General features: G+C 43.5%; 1 protein-coding gene across 1 annotated transcript; it reads left to right on the forward strand.

Moving 5' to 3' along the window:
* The first annotated feature begins 12,448 nt into the window (after positions 1–12,448).
* LOC109783155 (uncharacterized) lies at positions 12,449–14,935 on the forward strand. The gene is made up of 6 exons (XM_073499194.1): positions 12,449–12,487; positions 12,911–12,913; positions 13,029–13,151; positions 13,500–14,345; positions 14,430–14,585; positions 14,705–14,935. Exons 1-6 carry the CDS (start codon positions 12,449–12,451, stop codon positions 14,933–14,935), a joined length of 1,398 nt encoding a protein of 465 aa, XP_073355295.1.
* Positions 14,936–15,137: the final 202 nt, after the last annotated feature.

The raw sequence follows: 15,137 nt of genomic DNA on the forward strand, positions 1-15,137 counted from the left end.
AGCAATTGCTCACAGAGGAGGGCGAGGTAGAGAGGGGTTTCCTCGAGAGGGGGTGAGGGCTGTGATTTTCACCTATGGGTACTATTTATAGGAGCAGGGGACGTCAGAATTCGAGCAGGTGGTGGTGCTTAATGGTGGCTGTTTCTCTGCCTTGTAATGGCCACTACGGGAGTCTCCAATGCGCACTAAGCAGGCAAAGGGTCGAGGGAGGGCGCGGGTGACGATTCAGGAGGTCAGATAGTGCGGGGGAGTGAAGGGAGAGGAGGGGAGGAAGAGGTACAGGCGTCCATGGAGTTCTCTTTCTGTAGCTGTGTACGTGATCCTGAGGTAGAAGAAGATCGAGTGGAGGTGGGCTAGATCGGTCGGCCCATGTACAAGGAAGAGGAACAGAAAAATAAATGAGAGAGAGGGATAGACGGGTCAGGCCCAATTAGGACAGGCTAGGATTTATTAATTATTTATTTAACTATATGCGAAAAGTTTCATTAACAAGATTTAAAAAAAAATGTTTATGTTTACATGTTTATTATTTGGAGTGTGCGCACATTAGTTTCAGAATTCATTAAACTTATTTTCGTGCACAAACTTATTTTAATAATGCATTATGGGCTTCATAATTGCCCCAACATATGTTTTAGGGTTTAATGATTACCCAAATGACTAACAAGTAATATTGAATATTTCCAATAATAGTTTTGGAGAAGTCATATTATCTCCTCTCATATTTTCATTAAATGGTTTATTCAAAAAAATACAAATAAGTTCCAACTTCAAAAGAGAAGCTCCAAATAAAATCCTTATGGGATATTTTTACACCACATTTGAGAAAGTCATTTTATTCTCACTCATCCATTTGAATGTGGTTTGAAAATATTTCAGAAAGTTCAACAGTAAATGGAATGCCATTGGATAAACTTTCCAACCATAGCTTTCTTTTATAACGTGGTTTGAAAAGTTTAAACAAGGTCTCAAAAAGTTTTAAATTCCCGTGAAAATTGAAGCAATTCCCACAATATTACTTATTTGTTAACATCCCAAAATTTGGAACAGTACTGTAATGAACTCATTCTTTATTTATATTGGTGTTAAACCTACTGTATTCCAACTTCTCTATGGTTTATAAACTATTTTACTAGCCATAGATTCATCAAAATAAGCAAACAACACACGAAAAACAGAATCTGTCAAAAACAGAACAGTCTGTAGTAATCTGTAACTAACGCAAACTTCTGGAACTCCAAAAAATCAGCCAAAATAGGACGACCTAGACAATTTGTTTATTGATCAGCAGCAATTGGAATCAATATTTTATCACGTTCTGGTGATTTTTAACAATTGTTTTCGTGAACAGAAAGTTTCTGGAATTTTCTGCACGTTCAAATAACTATCATCCAAGAAGATCCTATAGGTTTAACTTGGCACAAACACTAATTAAAACATAAAAACACATCTAAGCAGAGGCTAGATCAAATATTTATTGCTAAACAGCAAGGATAAATATTGGGTTGTCTCCCAACAAGCGCTTTTCTTTAAAGCCTTTTTAGCTAGGCATTGAGATTTCAATGATGCTCACAAGAAAGACAAGAATTGAAGCACAAAGAGAGCATCATAAAACATGTGACAAACACATATAAGTCTAACATACTTCCTATGCATAGGCATCCTATAGGCAAACAAATTATCAAGGCAAGCAAAAACTAGCATATGCAAGGAAGCGGAAAGAAACAATAGCAATCTCAACATAAAGAGAGGTAATTTAGTAACATGAAAATTTCTACAACCATATTTTCCTCTCTCATAATAATTACATGTAGAATCATAAGCAAATTCAACAATATAGCTATCACAAAACATATTCTCAACACGATCCACATGCATGCAAAGTTGACACTCTTCCAAGATAGTGGGATTAACATTAACTAAAGTCATGACCTCTCCAAACCCACTTTTATCAATAATTTCATAAGATTGAACGTTCTCCAAATATGTGGGATCTAAAGTTGACACTCTTCCAAACCCACTTTCAATATTATTGCAAACACTATTATTAATCTCATATTCACTATGGGGCTTAAATAAATTTTCAAGATCAAAAGAAGAATCACCCCAATCATGATCATTGCAACAAGTAGTAGACATAGCAAAACTAGCATCCCCAAGCTTAGGGTTTTGCATATTATTAGCACAATTCACATCAACAGAATTTATAGTAGCATCATTGCAATCATGCTTTTTATTCAAAGATCTATCGTGAATCACTTCATAAAAGCACTTCATCACAATTTTCAGATTCACGGATTTCAAGCAAAACCTTATAAAGATAATCTAGTGCACCCAAATCACTAGGAATTGGTTCATCATAATTGGATCTCTTAAAAAGATTGGCAAGCGGATGAGGATCCATAGATCTTAGCTTCTCTGTTTAGGAATAAATACTCAACTATTTCAACCAAACGAGCAAACGAGCCAAGTAAGACATCAAGGCAAACGAAAAGACGAACGGAAAAAGGGCGAATAAAACGGCAAGGGTGAAGTGGGGGAGAGGAAAACGAGAGGCAAATGGCAAATAATGTAATGCGGGAGATAAGAGTTTGTGATGGGTACTTGGTATGTTGACTTTTGCATAGACCTCCCCGGCAACGGCGCCAGAAATCCTTCTTGCTACCTCTTGAGCACTGCGTTGGTTTTCCCTTGAAGAGGAAAGGGTGATGCAGCATAGTAGCGTAAGTATTTCCCTCAGTTTTTGAGAACCAAGGTATCAATCCAGTAGGAGGCTACGCGCGAGTCCCTCGCACCTACACAAAACAAATAAATCCTCGCAACCAACGCGATAAGGGGTTGTCAATCCCTACACGGTCACTTACGAGAGTGAGATCTGATAGATATGATAGGATAATATTTTTGGTATTTTTATGATAAAGATGCAAAGTAAAATAAAAGCAAAGTAAAAAGCAACAGAAATAACTAAGTGTTGGAAGATTAATATGATGAAGATAGACCCGGGGGCCATAGGTTTCACTAGTGGCTTCTCTCAAGAGCATAAGTATTTTACGGTGGGTGAACAAATTATTGTTGAGCAATTGACAGAATTGAGCATAGTTATGAGAATATCTAGGTATGATCATGTATATAGGGATCACGTCCAAGACAAGTAGACCGACTCCTGCCTGCATCTACTACTATTACTCCACACATCGACCACTATCCAACATGCATCTAGAGTATTAAGTTCATAAGAACAGAGTAACGCCTTAAGCAAGATGACATGATGTGGAGGGATAAATTCATTCAATATGATAAAAAAAACCATCTTGTTATCCTTGATGGCAACAATACAATACGTGCCTTGCTGCCCCTACTGTCACTGGGAAAGGACACCGCAAGATTGAACCCAAAGCTAAGCACTTCTCCCATTGCAAGAAAGATCAATCTAGTAGGCCAAACCAAACTGATAATTCGAAGAGACTTGCAAAGATAACCAATCATACATAAAAAAATTCAGAAGATTCAAATATTGTTCATAGATAAACTTGATCATAAACCCACAATTCATCGGTCTCAACAAACACACCGCAAAAGAAGATTACATCGAATAGATCTCCACGAGAGAGGGGGAGAACATTGTATTGAGATCCAAAAAGAGAGAAGAAGCCATCTAGCTACTAACTATGGACCCGAAGGTCTGAGGTAAACTACTCACACTTCATGAGAGAGGCTATGGTGTTGATGTAGAAGCCCTCCGTGATGGATGCCCCCTCCGGCGGAGCTCCGGAACAGGCCCCAAGATGGGATCTCGTGGGTACAGAAGGTTGCGGCGGTGGAATTAGGTTTTTGGCTCCGTATCTGATCGTTTGGGGGTACGTAGGTATATATAGGAGGAAGGAGTACGTCGGTGGAGCAACATGGGGCCCACGAGGGTGGAGGGCGCGCCCAGGGGGGTAGGCGCGCACCTACCTCATGGCTTCCTGCTTTGTTTCTTGACATATGGTCCAAGTCTTCTGGATCATGTTCGTTCCGAAAATCACGTTCCCGAAGGTTTCATTCCATTTGGACTCCGTTTGATATTCTTTTTCTACGAAACTCTGAAATAGGCAAAAACAGCAATTCTGGGCTGGGCCTCTGGTTAGTAGGTTAGTCCCAAAAACAATATAAAAGTGAATAATAAAGCCCAACAATGTCCAAAACAGAAGATAATATAGCATGGAGCAATCAAAAATTATAGATACGTTGGAGACGTATCACTTGGCTTGCGGAGGAAGAAGATGGGGGAGCGGGGCGAGAGACAGGTGAATCGTGCCGCTCCGACTTACGCTGCTCTTAAGAGGGGGGAAAGTGGGACAGAGGCGCGACGCTTCAGAAAGTTACCGTTTTACCATAACTGCAACCGTCCACGACCCCACTACGCACAGTAATTGCGCAAAGAGGACGTTGGATTGACTGGTCGCCGTAGCAAAACGGCGTGCGCAGCCCTCCCCTGCCACGTGTCCGCGCACTGTTTGGGGCTTAACCCAACGTGCCACGCGACACGTATGGCTCACGCCCGGGGGCTTATGTTGGGGAAAATATACAGGGGTATGCATTTTCCCCCTGACTCGTGCACGCACAAGGCAAGCCAAGCCAGAATACAAGAAATCAAGAGATCCAGAGGAACCCGCACGCGGTCCAGAGAGACCAAGATCGAGCAAGACATCGGCAAGAGAAGGGCCTCCCTTGCCGGGCAGACGAGCCCGGCAAGGGGCGAGGCCACCACCAGGAGCAAGCAATCAAGGCTCCCCGACAGAGCCTGCCGGGGCTCGCGGGGGCAGAACCACCCCACCAACCACTCAAACACGACTCACGTCGTCGATAAGTGCGGTGCCAAGCCGCAAGGTGATTAAGTGGCAGCCATTTCCTACAGAAGAAACCTGCAGATGACACCCGTCCTGCATGTGTCAAGGGAACAGATGCGGAGCTGGCAAGATAGCCCGGCAAGCCTTGCCGGGCGACCAGTGATGTGACACCAAGTGGCACATTTAATGCACCCCTGTCAGCCCGCAGAGTTAGGTATGATAGCACTATTCACTATCATATCAGTGGATAATGACCACTTTGCCACTGTGGTGACCCCTTAATCTATAAAAGGAGGCCCATGGCACTCGTAGGGGGGGTTGGAAAGTTGATGAACCCAAGCCACCATACACGCGTAGTCGCTGCGGCCCCTAGGCAAACCCTGCCGGGAAAATGCACTACGCGTCACCACACTCATTCCACCGTCAATCCACTAAAGCAGGAGTAGGGTCTTACGCCTCGCGGCGGCCCGAACCTGGGTAAATTGCTTGTGTGCTCTCTGTCGTGCTGCCGCATGCTGATCTGCTCTTTGTGCAATGCGACGTCCCCCTGCTGAACCAGCAAGGGGTCACCCGGTCCCATAGGTGGCCGCGGATATCCCGCGACACCATTGTAGTGCAGAGCAGAGTTAGCGCCATTCAAGTCCATTGTTGAATGTGTGGATATTACCAAATGATGTATGTCTCATTTTCATATTAAAGTGTGGCTTTTATTGCAAAAATAAACTTGGGGCAAAGCCGAGGAGATGGATTGCAAGGGGGAAGTGCAGATGTTTCAATAGATTAAATTTTGTAAGAAAAGTAGTGTGTATACTCTCTCTGTGATTTAACTTTGATCACCAACTTAATCTATAATATATATGTTGTGTGTCATAAAATTATACCATTGGAGTTTTTTGTAATACGAATTTGATGATAAATTTTGTGACATGTAAGCGACATTTTGTTGATCAAAGTGCATGAGTGATGCGTGGCCGATAGGTAAATTGTGACAGTGAGAGTAGTATTTATTTGCCTAAGTTGGGTGGAGAAGAGACCTCTTTAGTGTATCCTAGAGTGCATGGCGAAATTGAAGGCAAGTCAATTTTTGTCTTTGTCATTATCACGGAGTAGAAGGCATGAGTTCCCCAGATTTAGTCATGGTAAGTATGTCCACCTCAAATTTGAATAGGATTTTGTCTTAACAGTAGTCATGATTTTGTCTTAACAGTAATACAGAGTGATGTTTGTTGCAAAGAAATCATAAACGGCAAGCGACATGTTGTGAGTTAAAATGATTCTTTTATCAGTGTATCATGGCAACGCACGGACATGCAGATGTATGTACACGGCAACATTTATTTCCGCTTGGTATTCCAACGAGCATAGACTGGTAAATTAATATATTTTATTATCATAACATTCAAAATACAGGCATTTATTTTTGTTATCACTATATTCAAGATAAAATTAATTTAGGAAATAGCAGGGATGTGTCGGGCTATATATTTTTTATGCCCTGGTGGGACGGTAAAGAATTGGTTTGTCTGGTTTGTATGATGAGTAATCCCCATTACATATTTTAAGACCTTTGACGTGAGGTACTTGTGCTAACTACATATATTGCTTATAAACAACATTTATGATATTGTGCAAGAATTTCTTAAGCACATCATGTATATCTTAATTTGTAACAGATTTTTAGTTGGATAATCAGTCTATATGTATACATCTTCAAATTGCCTATTTGTTATCAATTTACATTGCAAATAAAGTGTACCTCAATTATAACCCGATTGTGTTCGTGCTATCTTTTCTCTAACATGTGAAATTTAGCATGCATTATGTTTATATAACTCCAGCAAAATACTATTTCAAAAGCCCGTGGCAACACACGGGCATTCTATTGGTATAAATAAAAACAAAGAAAACGTTACAAGATGATAATAAAATAAACAAAAATACAACAAGAAAACGAAAAAGGAAGAAACCCAGTTTGATTGAACGTACAACAATTTTTTTAGGGTCTTTCTAGGACACATCTAGATGTGACATAATTATATTACATCTAACCTTGTGTTTATTGTGTTTATGGTTTATTTATTTTCCAGCTTTTGTTTTTTGTTTCGTGTTGCTGTGTTATTTGTGGGAGTTTATATGTGACATCCTTATAAAACATTTAGAGTTAGCAGCGACTACCGCTAAATGGGCTATGCCCGCTACTGTGTCGCCCGTAGGTGATTCCTAATTCTTTTTTTGAGACAAAAGGTGATTCCTAATTAGGAGCTAGCAGCTGTCGGTAGAGACCAAACGGGCCTGATTCGTCTCCTGGCCTGGTGCTGGCACAGCCAATTCCGCCTCCCCATTTGGACCTTGGTGATTCCTATTGTGATCCCGCCTCCTTTGGCGCCGCGGCGACTATATTTCCTCCCTTGGCGCCAGTTGATTCAAACACATATTCGTACTGTATTTGAGAAGATAGAGCGGGGTCTCCTACCCGAGCAACCACTTTTTGAGGCAGCAGCAGAAGGGGAACAGGGAGGGAGAGAGACAGAGAGGGGTTTCGTCGTACCATGGGGCTGATGGGGCTGAATCGGCTCATGTCCACGCAGCGGAAGCGGAAGCAGAGGCGGAATCGTTGCCGTATCCAAGCCCTCGGTAATCCCCGCGACATAGCTTCTTCGGCCCCTCTGCTATTATTCATCTATTTGTGTGCCTTGCTGCTATTTCAAAAAATCTCCTTTTTTAGCCGTCCCCTCACTCTGGATCTTACTAGCTGATGGGATCCAGTTTTATTATACTGTAGGATTTGACGAAACTTGGGGGCAATTGCGTCGCTTTGCTAAAAAAAAACTTGTTCTCAGTTGGAGTTTGTTTTTCAGATTCGCACAATTTTTGGTGTCTTGTACTAGATTGTAGATCTCGCTCGTGTTCCTGCAAAAGAAAATTTGAATAAAGGGTCCAACTTTTTTTTCCTACTCCCTCCCCGAAAAACATGTCGCGGCGGCATTTTTGCAAAAAAAACCTCTCGTTTTTCCCGACCAAACCCACGCTCCTTGTCCTCCTCCGACAGAAGCAGCAGCTGCGCTGCTCTCCGCCGCCACTGCTTCGCTGCTCCCCACCGCCGCAGCTCCCCTTCTCCCCCGCTCTCCCGCCGCCGCAGCTCCCCTGCTCCCCCGCTCTCCCGCCGCAGCTGCCTCCTGCTCCGCCGCCGCAGCTACCGCTCGCCTGCCTCCCCAAGCTCCCCCTTTCTTAAAAAAATCCTTGATTTGGATCCCATGTTAGTCCAACCCACAGCTACCGCCGCGCTCTGCTTCGGCTGCGTCGGAACCGCCGTCGGAGAGCCCGCAGGCACCGGATCCGGACCACCAACAACAACCTAAAGGCCGACGAGCAGCCGGGTGTCGTCCTCGCCGTCGACGACGACGGTGCCGCCGACGCCGCGAAGCGAGGGCGAGATCCTCCAGTCGGCCAACTTTGGATTTTTTTTGCCGACCTGCTCTCCGATGGCGAGTTGCAGCGCTGCTTGTCTATAGCCGTCGACCACGAAGGTAGTCCCGACGCACCTGCATCTGCACGCCGGTGCCACTCACCTGCATCTGCACACATCTGCATCAAGGCAAAGAGCTCGCCGGAGTAAAAAGGTCTTGTTTTTCTCGCCATCTTCTCCGGCCACCTTATTTTCTTGTAAAAATTTCTACTGGATTGCTCCATTGTTGCATTCCTGAACTCAATTTGTTCATTTGGCGTACTGTCAGTGGACTTGCTATGCTTGGAGTGGCACTTTACTAGACTGAAGCAATTGCTGCATCACTAGACTGAAGAAATTGTGTTGTCAGTTAGGGACTGAAGAAAATGTGTTGCAGATTTTGATTTGCTTGCTGATCTTCGGTTAACTCCATAGAAGAGTTTTGTACTGATTCAGTTAACTGACAGCAAGTAACAGCATGTTCTAACAGCAACAGTTTCAGAGTACTACTCCAAAATCCTCCTAGTTGTAGCTCACCTAAATGGTTGAATTCAAAGAACTGCAGTGGCCTTCAGTGATTGAGAGCTTAAAATTTCCAACAATCTGAACAAACAAAGTAAAAAGGATCAGTATCTCATTTCAGCTGATTTATTCTTCATAAGCATAGGCTTTTGTTTGTTGGAAACTAGCTTGTGAAACTGAAATTTAACAGTAAACTGAATTGAAAAAGATGGTCTTTCTTATTTTAGCTGATCCATCCCATGTGAAAAAGATTTCTTAAATATGCTGAAAAATGGACCTCTTAACTAAATAGAAGCGATTTCTTGTCATCCACCGTCCTTTTATTTGTTCCATGCTGATAGCTTTGCTGATTTAACATTAATTAAGAAAACCAAATTCATACCATATCATACCATATCATCTACTGATGATATGGTATTAGCAAAGGCCTTGCTTGCCTCATTAGTTGCCTCAAGCAAAAATTTCAGTCCACTAACCGAAATTAATTCAAATAACTAAAATTAACCGAAATTAATTCAAATAACCCAGATAATTCAATTAATCTAAATAACCCAGATAATTCCAATAAATTCCAACAAGGAGTTGATATACAAGGATTATACAAGGCATACAGAAGGGCATGACATAAGGGCATCTTTGTCCCCTCTTGACACAAGATTACACAAGACATACACAAGGAGCACCTGACTACATGACATAAGGGCCTCTTTGCCCCCTCTTGACTACATTCTTTCTCTGGCCACTTCTTCCCTTCCCTTCCCTTTACTTTTCTTTCTTTTCCCTTCTCTAGCTAATTCTTTCCTTTCATTTTCTTTTCCTATTGCAATTTCCATTTCTTCTATAAGGGCCCTAGTATCAACAACTACCCGACTGTCGCAATATACACCGGTTATTTCCATTCCAGCATTCTGAACGCGATCCTTGTGCAAGTGGGGCAACTTATATTGATTTCCTCCTTTGTCTTTCATAACTTCAAACATAACTGCTTCTAATGTGATAAAGCTTCTGTGCAACTTGTCAGGATCGTAGTTCTCGAATTCCTCTTCCACACCCTGTACCAGTTCCTGGATGTTTGTAGGTGACCTGCAGTCGGTTAGAGACTGGAGAGAGTTATGGAAGCAGAGGTCCAAACAATTTAACTCAGGGCTATTTGGGGGCTGTTGTAGCAATCGGATGTCAAGATCAGTTTGTTCCACAGCTTCTCGAAAAGCTACATCATTGGGAAGGACATGAGGCTTTGCGTTATCCTGTTGGATGAATATTGTTGCTCCCTCATCATCGTCAGGCCACTTATCCTGAATTGCCGGGATAACCTTATTGATTAGATAATCTCTGCACACAGGCCTGGTTACTTTCACTGATGTCAACACTTTTGTTCCCTTTGTTCTGTTCTGACTTGTCCGCTTCGCCTCAGTCTCTTCGACGAATGCCCAAATGCCGATCTTCCCATCGAATGTTAGCTCCCCCTCATTGTTATATCGAGGCCTGGCAACAGCTGTTAGGAACATTACCTTCCCAATGCTGTGAGTGTTTGACACGGTGCGCTTCGGTTCAGGTTCTCCTGGAAGTACATAGTAACTATTCTTCACTCTCGTCATGTCGAACCACTTCTCATCGATGTGAACCATATTCGTCATTGGTTTTAACATAGCCCGAGAAGTTGAGATCGAATTGTCATCGACCATGGACATACAAAATTTCAATCTCGCAAGCTTGTTCTCTAGCTTGAGGTGAGGCTTCACGGTGCTTGTGATGCGGTTGAGCTCATTCAACTGGAACCTCTTATGTAGGGTCGATCGGGCCACACCTAGAGACCGTGCCAGAGATCGAATTGTTCTTCTTTTATTCAGTGGGATTGTTGAGGTCCGCTCTAGATCCAGCTCCTTTCTCTTTCGGCCTGATCTTCCTGGCTTCTTGCTTGAGACATCTACTTCTTTGCCATCGGCAATTTGCTTTTTAGCCTCTTCCCAGATTCTTTCAACAGATCGTACACTTATGTCCAACAGGTTTGAGACTAGCAGCTTGTCGTCTGGTTGAACAGACCCATCTTTGAGCTCGATTACCAGCAAGGCAAAGTAAACACCATGCCTCTCCTTATCTGACAATTCTCTTCTCTTCTCTTGAAGTATCCAATTCATAACTTCATCCTCTTCCTCTTGAGCTTCATCCTCTTTCCCTTCATCTTCTTGAGGCATCCAATTCATATCTTCATCGTCTTCCTCTTGAGGCATCAAGTTCAAATCCATAGCCACATTCTCTGCCACTTGAGGTTCCTCCTTTTCAGGGATCCAATTCAAATTAATACCTTCATCGTCTTCCTCTTGAGGCATCAAGTTCAAATCAATGGTTTCATGTTCTTCCTCTTGAGGCATCAAGTTCAAATCCATATTCATGTGTTCCTGCCATCAATGACAAAAGATGAGTACACCATGGTACCATAACAAGAATACACACACACAAAAAGAGTATTCTAAGATCAACAACATCATTTTTCTTCAGATTTGGAGTCTATTTTGCTTATACAATCAGGATGCATAATGTTACATATGTTGAATCAAGAAGGAAAATAGATAGATTATACTTAAAGCTCATTTGTGCAAAGCAAATACTGAGGATAGAAATATTCAGTTAACTGAAATTACCAAAAATACTGAGGATAAAAATTTCTGTACCTGAATTGACATCATCTGAATTTGCTAGTGCTACAAAGTTTTAACCTGGACTGATTTATGAATGCTACTAGTGCTACAAACCTGAATTGGCATCATCTGAATTTGCTAGTGCTACAAAGTTTTAACCTGGACTGTTTTATGAATGCTGCTAGTGCTACAACAATTTGCATCCTCTGAATTTTACAGTTTCACTCTGAATTGGCATCATCTGAATTAGCATCATCTGATCTCTGAATTAATCATGCTCTCTTTAATTTTCTAATTAGTAACAGTAAATCAACAGTACTCTGATGAATAAGCACTGTACCTTCTACAGAGTGCAGAGGAGTAGCAGCAATAGCAGCACGGGCAGGATCAGAAGAGGAGAAGCAGCACGGGCAGGGTCAGAGGAGGAGGAGCAGCACGGGCAGGGGAGAGGGAGCAGCAGCAGCAGCACAGGCAGATCTCCACCGGCGAGCTCCTGGTCCACTAGATTGTCGAGGCAAGCTCCGGCGATGCCAGTAGGGGATCGCGGCGGCGCACGCGCGGGAGCTCCAGGAGGATGCGCGGGAGCACGAGGGAGGACGCACGCGGGGGCTCCAGGAGGATGCGCGGGGGCTCCAGGAGGGAAGCGCGCGGCCTCGAGGAAGACGTGGCAGGAGATCCCGCGAAGCCCGCAGGCAGCGGGAGGAGACCACGGCGGCGCAGGTCTGGGCTGCGGCGGCAGAGGAGGTAATTGGCGAAGGCGGCGAGAGCAGGTACTTGGCGACGGAGGAGGAGCTCAGCTGGGCTCGCCGGCCCCTGGCGAATCACGCAGCTGGGCGGCGCCGGCCCCTGGCGACGCGCAGGCGACGGGCAGAGGAAGAAGACGGGGCGGAGGGACTTGTTTGAATCGCTTTTGAAACCACGAGGTTTTTTTTTTGCAAAATTACCGGCGAACTACGCCCGCGACATGTTTTTTGGGACGGAGGGAGTACAAAAAAGGCAACTTTTTTTTAGCCATGTCCGCACCGGGGATCTCAGTAGCTGATGATATCCAGGTTTATTGCATTGAAGGAAATTTGCGGGATTTGGGGTGCAATTGCGTCGTTTTGCTAACATACTCTCCTCGCTGGGAACTCAAGTTTCAGGTTTATTAAATTGAAGGAAATTTATGGAGCTTGGGGTGCAATTCCATCTAGGTTTACATAGTTATGGTTCGTTTACATTAACACCTACTCCCTCCGTTCCTAAATAGTATAAAGATTCCAATAGAGACTACATAGGGAGCAAAATGAGTGAATCTACACTCTGAATATGTCTATAAACATCCGTATGTAGTGCGTATTGCAATCTCTAGAAATACTTATATTTAGGAATGGAGGGAGTAAATGATAACATAAAATAGAACTTATTTCTCCATTAGTAGAGCTGACTAGTAACTTTGCTAAAGTACCTGTGCTCGGTTGGACTTTGATTTCCAGATTGTGAGTCTTGTAGATTTTCGACCTCGTTTGTGTTCCTGCAGAGAATCGGACAAAGGCTCCAACTTCACGTGTGCTTGGACTCGTTAATAATAACCATAAAACTTATGCGTTGCAGATGGATGGAGTGCTGCTTCATCGGTATCTAAAGCAGACAGCCCACTCTGCCGACATGATGTTAGTTCCCATGGTGGCAAAGAAGCAAGATATCTGGATCCAGTCCTTCCAGAGGTATGTTCTGGTATTGGTGCGAGGCTTCCTATCAGTAGAATAGCTGCAAGCTTTGCTTTGTTCTGCTGCAGTTAACTCCAGCAGAAAAACTGTTTAACAGATTTTATTACGGACTAGATTTTTTGAACTTGTTTATTAGTGACTAGACCTACTAGAACTCTTTTCTGTGTGAGTTGTGTCATTTGTTTTATTTTGCCATGAACTCTGAATTTAACATTGTTTTTCCTTGTGTTTATATGCCTACAAGAACATTTTGCAACCTGTTCCCAAACTAGGCTGAATCTTGCTGATTATGGCATCCTTTCCCAGCTTTTACCTCTCTAATTCTCATGATGATCTTCTCTACTTTTGCACGCAGCAAGTTTGGTGTCGTATATATTCATTACTACAGATGCAAGACGCTGCCTGTGCCGCCTGTGTTTCTCGCTCCTTCCTAGGCTACTGGAGATGCTACCCCAATCTCACCTTCACCAATGAAACAATGTGCCCTAAAGAAAATCTAAAGACAGCGGGATCAAATGTTATAAGAGACTACAACAACCAAATCGACCGTGTTCTGACGAACCGCTCGAGCGCTGATGCTGTGGCGAAACTCAAGCTTGACTACCATGTTCCTCCTGATGGCGCTGAATCGTATCATTGTCTTGATAGCTGGCTCCAGATGGCTGTTACGCCGAGGACCAAAGAACTCGAGCTTCTAGTATGGTCGAAAGAGGCGAGCTTTGATTTCCCATGCATACTACTATCTGACATGTGTGGGGGCTCGATTCAGAAGCTTTTGCTTTTCAAATGCGCCTTGCGTCCCACATCTCAACTTGGTTTGAGAAGCCTCAGAACACTGCATCTGCGTGATGTGCGTGTCACAGGGGAGGAATTAGGGTGCCTTCTGTCCAGTTCCATTGCTTTGGAGCACCTGAAGCTTGTATACTGCGATGATATAGTTCGCCTGGAGATACCTTGCCTGTTGCAGAGGCTTAGCTTCCTGGAGGTGGCTGGATGCATGAATCTTCAAGTGATAGAGAACAAAGCTCCAAATCTCTCCAAATTTTACCTTGGAGCAGGTGAACGGGTGCAAGTCTCATTTGGAGAGTCGAAAGTGAAGAAAGTGGAGTTGGTGCAGAGCCGTGCCATCAGTTATGCTACTGACAACCTTCCTTCACGTGTGCCGAATCTCGAGACTCTTACCATATGTTCTACTTGTGAGGTATGGTCTTACTCTTAAGTTGGCAAACATCCATATAAAGGTAGCCAAGTGTTGGAATAGTTGACCTGAGACATCTTTATGCAGATAGTCAATTCTCCAATGGCATCCGGCAAATTCCTCCACCTCAAGTTCTTGAGTATTCTTCTTATGAGTGGATCTAATTTTGACAAGGACTACGATTATTTATCGTTGGTTCCTGTTTTCCAAGCATCTCCTTCCCTGGAGACGTTTCGCTTGTTTGTAAGTTCGCCGTTCACCCTTTCCTCTAAAAAGGGGGAAAAAGCCACTGCATCCTGCAATGATTATCTGCTAACCATGTTTGGATCATCAATTTAAATACCTTGGCTTTTGATCTTCAGGTATGGGAACACTCCATGTATCACTGGTTTGAGGGAGATCCTGCCTCTCTTAGGCGACTGCCACAACACTGCCATGGGAACCTCAAGAGTGTGAAGATCATTGGTTTCTTCCCCCAAAAGAGCATGATTGAGCTGGCATGCCATCTTCTCGAGAATGCAACATCACTTGAGTCCCTTACAGTGGATGCTAGTCCTGCTAATTACCGGTGTTCTGGCAAGGGCAGGAAATGATGTCCCCTAAAAGCTACAGCTATAGTGAAGGCACGTAAATCAATCTTGGCTGTGAAAAAATACATCAAGGGGAATGTTCCCTCTACAGTCAAGTTAAATGTTCCGAAGCCTTGCCAACGATGCCATCGCTTTTAGTAATTCAGGTGTCAAATCACTGTAGCTATCTGGTACTATTGAATGGTGATATGTTTTAGTTGTCTTG

This window comes from Aegilops tauschii, chromosome 5, assembly GCF_002575655.3.
Source record: "Aegilops tauschii subsp. strangulata cultivar AL8/78 chromosome 5, Aet v6.0, whole genome shotgun sequence".
Classification (NCBI taxonomy): Eukaryota; Viridiplantae; Streptophyta; class Magnoliopsida; order Poales; family Poaceae; genus Aegilops; species Aegilops tauschii.

What these genes read in the sequence shown, in the direction of transcription:
- LOC109783155 (XM_073499194.1), top strand. Translation starts at nt 12,449, where the DNA reads ATGTCCGCACCGGGGATCTCAGTAGCTGATGATATCCAG. An exon ending in CCTTCCAGAGGTATGTTCTG is followed by an intron (nt 13,152 to 13,499) that starts GTATTGGTGCGA and finishes TTTTGCACGCAG; the next exon opens with CAAGTTTGGTGTCGTATATA. An exon ending in CCATATGTTCTACTTGTGAG is followed by an intron (nt 14,346 to 14,429) that starts GTATGGTCTTAC and finishes ATCTTTATGCAG; the next exon opens with ATAGTCAATTCTCCAATGGC.